General features: G+C 40.6%; 1 protein-coding gene across 1 annotated transcript in view; it reads left to right on the top strand.

The window, feature by feature from the left end:
- MCCC2 (methylcrotonyl-CoA carboxylase subunit 2) overlaps window positions 1–12,224 on the top strand; it is a 64,353-nt gene that overhangs the window by 42,325 nt on the left and 9,804 nt on the right. The window contains exons 9-13 of the mRNA XM_060143090.1: window positions 32–131; window positions 242–337; window positions 3,961–4,033; window positions 7,136–7,216; window positions 10,082–10,144. Of these exons, the coding sequence (XP_059999073.1) occupies window positions 32–131; window positions 242–337; window positions 3,961–4,033; window positions 7,136–7,216; window positions 10,082–10,144 (413 nt within the window). The remainder of the gene's footprint in view (window positions 1–31; window positions 132–241; window positions 338–3,960; window positions 4,034–7,135; window positions 7,217–10,081; window positions 10,145–12,224) is intronic.

The following is a 12,224-nucleotide window of genomic DNA, read 5'->3' on the forward strand; positions in this document are numbered from 1 at the left end:
TCTGATTCTTTTAGTGTGCTTTACTCTGTAGAAAGTCTGGAGTAAGTGACTACTACGCTTTGGATGATAATCATGCCCTTCACTTAGCTAGGAAGATTGTAAGGAATCTAAATTATCAGAAGAAAATGGATGTGAGTTGGATCTCTTCTTATATTTTTTATTTTCCCAAAGCATTTTGGCTTATGTCACCTTGAAATAATGTCTTTAAATAGGCTAATGTGATTGTTGTATATTTCTGCAGGTTACCATTGAACCTTCTGAAGATCCTTTATTTCCTGCTGATGAATTGTATGGAATAGTTGGTGCCAACCTTAAGCGGAACTTTGATGTCCGAGAGGTGTGTAAAGTGGAACTGTGAGCCGTAAGCTATGCTATCATAGTTTATGCCATGTTTTTAAACTTTGTTTGAACTGCAAGCTGTGTGTATCCATTTTCAGAGCTGAAGTCTGTTTTAGATATGTTCATCCCTAAACTAAGGGACTGTTGTGGGTCTCAGTAAGGAGTGACATATAAGGGAAAGATATCTTACTAAAAGAGAGAGGGGGGGAACCTCTTAATTACTGGAAAGTTTTCATTGCACGATGACTAAGCTTGCTTTGTCCATATTTAGTACTCCATATTCCTGTGGACATTAGGAATGATGTAGCACAACTTTATAATTTCCAGCTATTTCTTTTTTGGGTTCTTATTTTGGGAAATGGATGAAATGTCAGTAAGTTGTTCAAAGGAAAAAACATACCCTTTTAGATCAATATGACAGGAGCAAAGATTAGACATTTGATTGCAGTTGAAGATGTTGCTATGGTTACAGATTGTCTTCTGTAGTTTAGATTGACAATTTTTAGTGCTTGCATATAGCATGTAGTCTTTTATTTTGTTCGGTATCCATATCTGGTAGGATACTTTCTAAATTAGGAAACTGTCCTAATATCAGATTCTGTGCCTTAATATTTTGTTATGTTTCCCCTTGACTATAAAACTATTATGTACTAACTGTGAAAAATATAGAAAATACAGAAAAACATAAAATTGCTTGTAATTATACCATGCAGAGAAAGCAGCCAATATTTTGGTGTTTTGGCTTAGTGTGTATGTATACATTTTTATGTAGTTCAGATAGTATATACATACATACATATATTGATATATATATATATATTTAATTCTAATTTTTCCAGTTTAAATTATAAACATCTCCCCATTATTTAAAACTTCTTCATGAATGTTTTTTTGTGGTTAGGTCCTGATTCTTATACTAGTACCTGGTGACATGGTAGGCACTCAGTAAATATTTTTTTGGATGAATTGATGAGTGTAATATCCCACTTATGGATATGTACAAATATTTCTTTAGGCAATACCCTATTATTGTTAGAGGGTCTTAAGTGCTGGATTTTAATGGAGCTTCAACTGGTACTTCACTTTAGCAAGGTAATTTAGTTAACTATAAGTTTTAGAATTAGGTTTTTTTTTTTTTTTTTTGCGGTACGCGGGCCTCTCACTGTCGTGACCTCTCCCGTTGTGGAGCACAGGCTCTGGACGCGCAGGCTCAGCGGCCATGGCTCACAGGCCCAGCCGCTCCGCGGCATGTAGGATCCTCCCGGACCGGGGCACGAACCCGTGTCCCCTGCACCAGCAGGCGGACTCTCAACCACTGCGCCACCAGGGAAGCCCCTAGAATTAGGTTTTCAGTTTGACTTTTTAATTAATTACAGGCATAGAAAAAACTGGCACTTACAATCTGATGTGCCTGAAAAATGGGTTGTTCTAATAGTCAAGTTTTCTAGGTGGCTAAGGATTCATTCTTTCAAGCATAATCACTTTTTTCATTTATTCCACAGTATTTATTGAGTGCTTTTTCCATGAAGGTATTGTTTCAGGCACTAGGGGTACAGAAATGAGCAAAACAGATGTGAATCCATGCCTTCATAGTAGTTCAATTTCATTTTAATGGATATCTTTTTATAAAGATAGACTTCTGCCTTCTTAAATTGTATCCTGGACTTCTACCTTTTGCTGATTCATGTTCATCATTGTGATGTTAATTTATTATATTTTTCTGTAATTGCAAATAAGCCTTGTATGGAGGTCTTACTAGTATATGGAGCTGTGGGACAACATTGAGATATTAATTGAAAAACCCAGGTTCTAGGGCTTCCCTGCTGGCGCAGTGGTTGAGAGTCCGCCTGCCGATGCAGGGGACACGGGTTTGTGACCCGGTCTGGGAAGATACCACGTGCCGCGGAGCGGCTGGGCCCGTGAGCCATGGCCGCTGAGCCTGTGCTTCCGGAGCCTGTGCTCGGCAGCGGGAGAGGCCATAACAGTGAGAGGCCCGCGTACCGCAAAAAAAAAAAAAAAAAAAAAAAAAACCCAGGTTGTAGTTCTTGTTTCCCTAGTCAGGGGTACTGGGGTTGAACCTCTCTGAGCATTGATTTCTGCTCCTAGAAATAGGAGTAGTGCCGTATGATATGTCTGCTTCCTAAAGTTTGAATCTTTGTGCAGATGAGTTAGTGTATTTTATGTGGCTGAGTGGACTTCATCGTAAAGCAAATAGAAGGGGGTTCACGTTAAGTGGCCCTAGGCTGCTCTGACCTTTTGAGTGGCTTTATCTTTGTATGGAAGAGTGGTCGTCACTATGTGTTTGTTTTTCAAAAGGTGTAATTTTGGAGCCACATAGCACTTTAGACAACTGTTATATCCCCATTATATTATTTGACCTTTTAGGAAAGTAGCTAAAACATAATTCAAAGTAAGCTATTCACTCATTTTTCAGCCTTTGCAGCTTATAAAATAAGGCTTTGATTGATGTGGTAAACAGGAAAAAGGAAGCTCAAACTGGACAGAAAAAATGATGTGTAGCATCTAAAATAGTTTCTGAAAAAATGTGGAATATGCTTCATGTTTAGAACACTTTGAAATAGTCCTGATGTATAATGATGAATATGGAGGATAAGCTAGTAACTTTGTGTAGATTAATTATATGTGTGTGTGTGTGTGTGTCTGTGTGTGTGTGTGTATGTGTATCAGATTCAGAATCAATGAACCTTTATTGAAGGCTTAATAATAATAGCTACCTTTTGATGAGTACCAGGCAATGTTATTAGCTCTTAAGTATTATTATTATTGTTATTACTTTTTTTTTTTAAACAGATGAGGAAACTGAGGCTTCAGGGATTTTAAGTAACCAGGCTGTGACTCTAGTTTCCCAGTGGTAGAGCTGGGAGAAGCTGGGAGTCAGAGCTGGTTCTTCATCTCAGCATTATTTTCTTAGGTTCCTTTATTACTAGTTCATCATATCTTCACAACTTTGTTCCATCTTTGCAGAAGTGAGAACCGAGACTCAGAGGGGTTAAATGCCTTACTCTAGGACACATAAATCAATAAATCATATGTTATACCCTAGATTGGAGCCTAAGTCTTCTGACTGTAAGGCTGGACCTTGCTTTCTTTCTTCTTTTTTTTTCCTTAATAACTCTTTTAATTAAAGTATAGTTGATTTACAATGTTGTGTTAACTTCAGGTGTACAGCACAGTGATTCAGTTTTATATATATTCTTTTTCAGATTCTTTTCCCTTATAGGTTATTACAAAATATTGAGTATGATTCCCTGTGACATGTAGTAGGACCTTGCTTTCTGATTGAATCCCTGACTCTTGGCCAATACATTTGACAGCCCCTGAAGCTGTGAGTCTAGCAACCAGCCCATGTAGTCTCTGTGCTTCTCTGGTATACAGCATGGAGCTGTTGCTTTTATAGTAAAGTATAAAATCAGGGCCAAGAATGACTTCAGGGCATTAACCATGCATATCAAGTGAAATTCTATTGAGAAGATTTTCTGAGTAGGGTGAAATTTTGTGAAAGTGACAACTTCATTACAAATTTGTTTTCCTTACAAATAAGTTGAATGCAAATATTCTTTTATAATATAATTGCTGAGGGACATTGTTATTTTTCCTTAGGTCATTGCTAGAATCGTGGATGGAAGCAGATTCAATGAATTTAAAGCCTTATATGGAGACACATTAGTTACAGGTATAAAGATGAAGAACTGAAAATGTGAACGTTTTATGCTGCTTTGAAAATAAGTGATCTCTTGTCTCACGGCCCTGATGCACTTGGCATGAGCTTTGTTATTTAGAGCGGTATAAACGTGTGAGTCAGTACTCAAAAGGAGCTGTTTTGTAAAGATCACTTGTAGCTGAATGCCTTCATGGATCCAGAATTTAAAATGATAAGGGCAAGATGCTCTGGTCCAGACCATTATTCTGTGACTTTGTAGCATTAGCTGTATAAAAAGGCTCTTATCATCGTAAAATTAACAAAAATATTTGTAGTTTTTAAAATTTCTCTGGATGACTCTAATTATTTTGAAAATTTCAGCACTGTCTTCTTTATTCTTTAGTCTTCAATTCGACTGTGAAGTTTCGTGTGATGTTTTAGTTTCCCAGAAGACTGTAGACTGAGTTAAACCTTCTCACCGCCTCTGTGTAGGTCTTACGTTGATCCACACAGAGACTAGATTGAGAATACAGGACAGAATACCAAGTCTGAAGAAACAAAATAAGAACGTTTATAAAAGTTAATTCATTCACCTAAACTGTTATGTTCGTAGGCCTTTTTTTTTTTTTTTTAACATCTTTCTTGGAGTATAATTGCTTTACAATGGTATGTTAGCTTCAGCTTCACAACAAAATGAATCAGTTATATACATACATATATTCCCATATCTCTTCCCGCTTGCGTCTCCCTCCCTCCCACCCTCCCTATCCCACCCCGTTCGTAGGCCTTTGAAGAAATATTTGAAACATAGACACCAGGTCCATAGTAATCTATTTTGGACAAATGGCAAAACAAATTTGGGCATTTTACTTGGTCTTAAAGAAGCTCCAAAATGTAGTAGTTAATCTGAAGACAGCATACCAGAGTAGGACAAACAACTAGCTGCAAAAATCCAAATTGCAAATATACATTGAGTCTCAAGGATAAGTCACAGCAGTTTCTCCTGGTCTGATTTATGAGCAAGAGAAGGGTTCACGCTGGAAGTGGAATTTATGTGTTTGTATTTAGGTGTTTAAGTGATTAAGAGCTTTTTCTTTGATATATAGACAGGATTTGTCCCCAAATAGTTCAGGATGTAACCCTCATTTTGCAGCCGTTTAAAACAAGTCAGAACTGTTTCTGCTTCTTTCTCAGAGATGGATGGGTGGGCTTTGTCATCTGTTTTTATGTATTTGCCCTGGACTTGCTAAAATACTTGTGGTACCTTTGCTCCCTAAAATACCAGGGGTAGATCTACCAGCTGGTAGATCTCCATCTCTTCTTGTCTGTACTGGAATTCAAATAAGGTTTGGGTGGGCGGGGGGCAGTGAGAGGGAGAAGAGAGGAATGAGAGGGCGAAGGGGGAATGAGAGGGTGAGGAGGTAGTAAGAGAGGATGAAAGGGGGTATGAGGGGGAGGGGGCATGAAAGGAGGAGGGAGGGATGAATGCGGGGGGCCATGAGTGGGAGTGAGGAGGGAGAAGGACAGATTTCTGTAAGGATCAGGTGTCTCTGGCAGTTCTTACAGCTTTCCTCCTGCCCCCCGCACTTGCCATAGGTAGGCCTAGGAGTTGCGTAGACATTTTGCTTTCTTGTTTGGCCGATAGGAAGTTGGTGAAGGTGCTCCCTCCATGGGTGACCCTAGTGTAGTGGGGCATGCGCCCTACTCAGCAGGACTAAGAGTGGATGAAAAGTTTAAACAGCTCACAGGGCAGAACACCTTCAGGAGTAGCACCGTGCTGCTGAGACACGTGCTGGATTCCCAGCTCTTTTTATGGGATGGGTCAGGACTCAGGGTGGATTGTTAGAACTTTGGGGAGGTTTGCCCCTTTCTGAATTGCCTCTGTAAGTGGCAGTGCCATTTAGGGTGTGTAGCCTAGGGTTTGGGCTGGGATTGTAAGTCTGAAAGACCAAGAGAAATCAAGGTGACCAGCAAATCAGTGTTTCATTTTAACATATTAAATAAACATAAGGATTTTAAAAAATAAATCAAGACAAAGCCAGAGTAAAGAACAAAAGTAAGTTAAAAAATTCGGTGTTCTGGCTTGTCAGTAGGTTGACATTCTCTCTTATCCATTCATTCTTCGAGCACCTGCTTTGTGTTGGGCGGCCCACGCCAGGGGTCTTAGTGGCAGCCTGTCCGAGCTTGAGCTTGGACACAGAGCCTGGTCCAGGAACTTTGGCATTGAGCTTCCTGTGACCCCTCTCACAAGCACAGTTTGTTGACACTTGGCTTCCAAGTATTTGACACCTGAAAATCACTCTTGGGAATGTCTCTAGTCACGTCCTTCATATTTACAAAATAGCCTCCTGGAATCACCTAAAGTGTCTACTTCACAAAATAACAGGGTTTTCTTCCCCCTTTTTCTTCTCTCTTATTTCTCATGTGTGTGTGTGTGTGTGTGTGTGTGTATGTGTGTGTGTGTGTGTGTTTATGTGTATGTGTGTGTGTGTGTGGAGTGGTAGTGGAAGTGATATTGAGACAAAAACCAAACTTGTGGAAAGGAGAAAGAAAAAGATGCAAACACAGAGAAAATGAAAGTGTAGTGATTTATTCTTCTAAGCTTAACTGGATTTCTTACCTTAAACTCAGTTACCACCAGGCTTGACTGCATTCCTGCTTTTTAAAAAAGTTTGTCTTTGCTGAGTTTATCCCTTTTATTTCAAGGGCCTGTCATTACCTCAGGCGTTTTAAGGCAAGCTAGTCACCTGAAACTGGCCGATGGCTCTGAACATTGACCTTTAAAGGGATCTGTGTCTGATTTGTTCTGTATCAGAATACCCTTCGTGTCTGGTACATAGTAGGCACTCATATATGTTACATGAATGAATGGATGACACTAATCCAATCATCTAACCAAACTGGTTGGTCAGACAAGTGGATAACTTTATATGTAACACACCCCTTTCAAGAAAGCAAAAAACCCAGACTCCAGTACCTTAGAAATAAATTATGCCATGAGCTATTTTGTACCATAGATGAAATCTCTACATTTTAAACATTGATTTGAAATTAAACAATGTATAAATATGTCTGTTCGTTGTGAATTAAAAGCCCTCTGAAATATATACATATTTTTTTCAATTTTCTTTTGAGGATTTGCTAGAATATTTGGATACCCAGTAGGTATCGTTGGAAACAATGGAGTTCTCTTTTCTGAATCTGCAAAAAAGGCAAGTACTGTTAAAAATGTTTCAAGGTTTTTCTGTTTTAATATAAACATTATCAAGTAATGAATGAAAATTATTGCATAAAATCTTTAAAATATTTAACCAGATGCCTTAGCAAACAGAACATTGTGTGCCTATACGTGTGAACATACATGTGTACGCGTGTTAAATGTTTGAAACAGCTTTAGGGAGGTTTACGTGAATATGATGAACTGTCTTGAGCACTGTTAAAAATACAAATGTTTGTTTTAGGAAAGTCCTTTTAATACTTGAATTATAACTGCTGTGGATGATGTATACATTTTCTAAGAATACAGGAATACTTGTCTTGAAAGTGTTTCATGCATTCGAGGGGTTCAAACATACTGTTCATATGGTTCTGAGACATGACCTGCTCTATCCTATCCCATAATCAGTTTAACTTGATTATATTTTCACTTTTTGGAAACAGAAAGATAGTGGGTCTTGTTACTGAAGCTCTGGTTTTAAAAGAGGGAATTCATGAATATATTTTGTCTTAGTATTCAATTTCATACATCATTGTCTCAGATTTACCTAAACTTGGATAAATGTAATTCATGTACTTATTTGATAAAATATTTTCTTAAGAAAATAAAAAAGTTTAGCCCTGTTTTTCCTCTTCAAATGATAGAGTGAATAACAAGGTAAACGTTCTCTTACTGAGGCAGGTAACAGGCAATTAAGCACTTTCATACCCTAATTAGGAAGAATTTGTCTTTGGCAGAATGTTTTATTAGTAAAGTTAGTTTCTGGATTTTGCTATTCATTATTGTTCCCCCACTGAGATTATAAGACGAAAATAAGAGAGTAAAAATAAAGAAAATAAAAGTCACCTACATTCATGCCAGAAATAACCTTGAGTAACATTTTATTATGGTTCCTTAGTTTTTTCTATTCCTCCTCTTTTTTTAAACAAAATTGGTTTTGCCATATATAGGGAAGTTTTGCTGGTTTTCACTTAATAGTGTGTATAGCGAGCGTTTCCAAAATATTAAATATTTCTAATACACTGACTTTTTTTAAAAATTTATTTATTTATTTTTGGCTGCATTGGGTCTTTGTTGCTGAGTGCAGGCTTTCTCTAGTTGCGGTGAGTGGGGGCCACTGTTCGTTGCGGTGTGCGGGCTTCTCATTGTGGTGGCTTCTCTTGTTGCGGAGCATGGGCTCTAGGCCTGCGGACTTCAGTAGTGGCTCGTGGGCCCTAGAGCGCAGGCTCAATTGTTGTGGCGCACAGGCTTATTTGCTCCATGGCATGTGGGATCTTCCCGGACCAGGGCTCGAACCCGTGTCCCCTGCATTGGCAGGTGGCTTCTTAACCACTGAGCCACCAGGGAAGCCCCTAATACACTGACTTTTAATGACTATATAATATGCTTATTTCAATAGAAGGTATGTCAGACTGAGGCCAACAAACACCGCCTTGTTTTATTTGTTGGCTTGTCACAGATAAATACAGGAGGAGAGCTATGTTTGGCCTCTGTCTGACATTTCATTTGTTGAGGTAAGCCCCACAAGTCTGTGTGATTTCCTCGTTCTCGTATTTGAGGTCGAGCAATTGCTTTGCAATCTTGTACTTGCCAAGGCATTTCCAGCTAAGTTAAAGGCATCTGCAAATAGAGAGTAAAATATAAAGGAAACAGCTTTAAGTGTTCTCTTACTCACATAATCTTTAGAAGATAGGGAAAGGAATAGTTATATATATATATATATATATATATATATTTTTTTTTTTTTTTTTTTTTTTTTTTTTTTTTTTTTTTGCGGTACGTGGGCCTCTCACTGTTGTGGCCTCTCCCGTTGTGGAGCACAGGCTCTGGACGCGCAGGCTCAGCGGCCATGGCTCACGGGCCCAGCTGCTCCGCGGCATGTGGGATCTTCCCAGACCGGGGCATGAACCCGTGTCCCCTGCATCGGCAGGCGGACTCTCAACCACTGCGCCACCCGGGAAGCCCCTGGAATAGTTATATTTTTGTGTCATTAAATAACTAATTTCCTAAACTCAAGGTTAAAAGGTGTCTAGCACTCATCTAAAATCCCATTTGGGCTTCCCTGGTGGCACAGTAGTTAAGAATCTGCCTTCCAATGCAGCGGACGCGGGTTCGAGCCCTGGTCTGGGAAAATCCCACATGCCACGGAACAACTAAGCCCGTGTGCCACAACTACTGAGCCTGCGCTCTAGAGCCCGCGAGCCACAACTACTGAAGCCCGCACACCTAGAGCCTGTGCTCTGCAACAAGAGCAGCCACCGCAATCAGAAGCTTGCGCACCACAACGAAGAGTAACCCTCGCTTGCCGTAACTAGAGAAAGCCCACGCGCAGCAATGAAGACCCAACGCAGCCAAAAAAAAAATCCCCTTTATTTCAAGTATGTTGGTAAGAAAGATATATTTTTACTATAATCTTGGTGCATGAAAGAATTTCAAGTGATCATCAAAACGTAGGTATCCCAGAAGGGTTTATATTCTATCTTTTTTAAAGTGGAGAACCAGAGAATTGCCTTCTGGTGAGGCTCAGAAATTCTCATTGACAAGCAATTCCTTCTTCTCTGTTCCTGAAGTTTCACTTGCTGTTTGGAATATTAGTGGTTGACTTCATCTCTGATACAGGAGTTGGCCTGCAGTCATGTGCCAGTGATCACACAGGTGCCTGTGCAAAACAGTGCAAATTGTAATCACGTTCCATTGACAGTGGGTCCCCATGGTAGTATTATTATTACTGTTACTATAAGGTCAGACTAGCCAAGCAAAGGGTACTCTTTCTTTGACCCAAATGTGTTGCTTGCAGGGTAAATGATGATTAAATTTGTTAACCTCCCACTAAAAAGATTTTTATTTTATTTGCTTATAGGGAGCTCATTTTATCCAGTTATGCTGCCAAAGGAATATCCCTCTGCTGTTTCTTCAAAACATTACTGGTAAGAAAATGGCTTGGACTTCCCTGGTGGCCTCGCAGTGATTAAGAATCCGCCTGCTAATGCAGGGGACACGGGTTCGAGCCCTGGTCTGGGAAGATCCCACATGCCACAGAGCAACTAAGCCCGTGCACCACAACTACTGAGCCTGTGCTCTAGAGCCTGCGAGCCACAACTACTGAGTCCATGCCTCAACTACTGAAGCCTGCATGCCTAGAGCCCGTGCTCTGCAACAAGAGAAGCCACCGCGATGAGAAGCCCGTGTACTGCAACGAAGAGTAGACCCTGCTGTCAGCAATTAGAGAAACTCTGCACGCAGCAATGAAGACCCAACGCAGCCAAAAAAAAAAAAGAAAAAACAGCTTAACCAGTTTGGGTGCATTTATTCAAGAGCTGCAGTGTCCAGTATGGCTCATGTATTGGACAGTGCAGACATAGAATGCTTCCATCATAACAGAAAGCTTTATTGGACATGCTCTCTCTAGATCATCTTTAAAGGTTAACAATTCAAGAATCTTAAATATTTGGGGGAATTTATCCATGTTTTTGAGTGAAGCAATTTCTGAGTTTCAAGTGTATCAAACATTTGAGTGGCCTTCCTTTACTCCTGCACATGTGCACCCACCCACCCAGAAAACAGCAGAGTGTTCTCAGCCAGTAACACTCTCATTAGTGCTGGAGGGTGTTATCTGACCCATGGTCTCTTTCCCAGTACTTTGTTCCCCATAAAGGATTTTAAGTACATGCTGTGGTCCTCCCTTTTCCTTATCTTTCATCGTGCAGTTAATTCTACCTGAAGCAACATCTTAAATGGACATGCACATCCTGAACAAAGTCTGGGATTTGAGGTGTTTTTTTTAAGATTATTTATTTATTTATTTATTTAATATTTGGCTGCGTTGGGTCTTAGTTGTGGCACGCAGGCTCTTTCATTGCGGCGCGCAGGCTTCTCTCTAGTTGTGGCGGGGGTTTTTCTCTCTCTAGTTGCGGTGCGCAGGCTCTGTGGCACATGGGCTCCAGAGTGCATGGGCTCTGTAGTTTGCAGATGCAGGCTCTCTAGTTGAGGCACACGAGCTCAGTAGTTGTGGCGCACAGGCTTAGTTGCCCTGGCATGTAGTATCTTAGTTTCTTGACCAGGGATCAAACCTGTGTCCCCTGCATTGTAAGGCAGATTCTTTACCACTGGACCGCCAGGGAAGTTCCGCGATTTGTGTTTTGACTCCAGAGAATGATAAGACCAATGTCAACTGTCTGATTTCATGTTTCATGGGTGATCCTAACATGGCAGGTGAAATGATTTTTAAGGGCTCTTAGGGTTCTAGAGTTCTTCTTCCTGGCATTCTATGATTCTCCTATTTATACTTTTTGTGTGTTGCATGGTGCCTGACAGATAGGAGGCACTCCGATATGTTGATTAGCTAAAAAAAATGTTTCCCCGTCTTCTAAGTCAGGGGTTCCCACCCCTGGGCCGCGGACTGGTACTGATCCATGGCCTGTTAGGAACCAGGCCGCACAGCAGGAGGTGAGTGGTGGGCGAGGGAGTGAAGCTTCCTCTGCTGCTCCCCGTGGCTCACATTACTGCCTGAGCCTTCCCCCCCGCCCGCCGCCACCCCACTCGTGGAAAAATTGTCTTCCATGAAACCGGTCCCTGGTGCCAAAAAATGTTGGGCACCACTGTTCTAAGTCATGTGTGGTTATCTCAAGTTCAAAGGAAGAAGTCCTTAATTAGTTGTTGGGATCAGGCATGCCTTTATGAGAAGGAGTTTGGCCTTGGCAGTCAGCAGGGCTTTACATAGTACTGGTGCTAAAACATCTTCATCTGGTGCTGTTCTTAAGTTTAAGATATCTGGTTAGATGACTCTTGAGAGGAGTTATATCCAGGTGGCAGCCAGAGAGGGCCCTATGTGGCAAACCTTCTAAGAGGGCATGTAAAAGTACTCTGAAGCTTCACTAGGCCAGAGACCTTGTTTCTAATAATGACTCATGATTTATTAACCACCAGTAAGTTAGACCGTGTGCTCGGAAGATTCCTACATTTTCGCTGTGCTTTATTTTTTGTTGGGTTGGGGTCAGAGAGCAGAGT

Source organism: Lagenorhynchus albirostris, chromosome 3, assembly GCF_949774975.1.
Source record: "Lagenorhynchus albirostris chromosome 3, mLagAlb1.1, whole genome shotgun sequence".
Classification (NCBI taxonomy): domain Eukaryota; kingdom Metazoa; phylum Chordata; class Mammalia; order Artiodactyla; family Delphinidae; genus Lagenorhynchus; species Lagenorhynchus albirostris.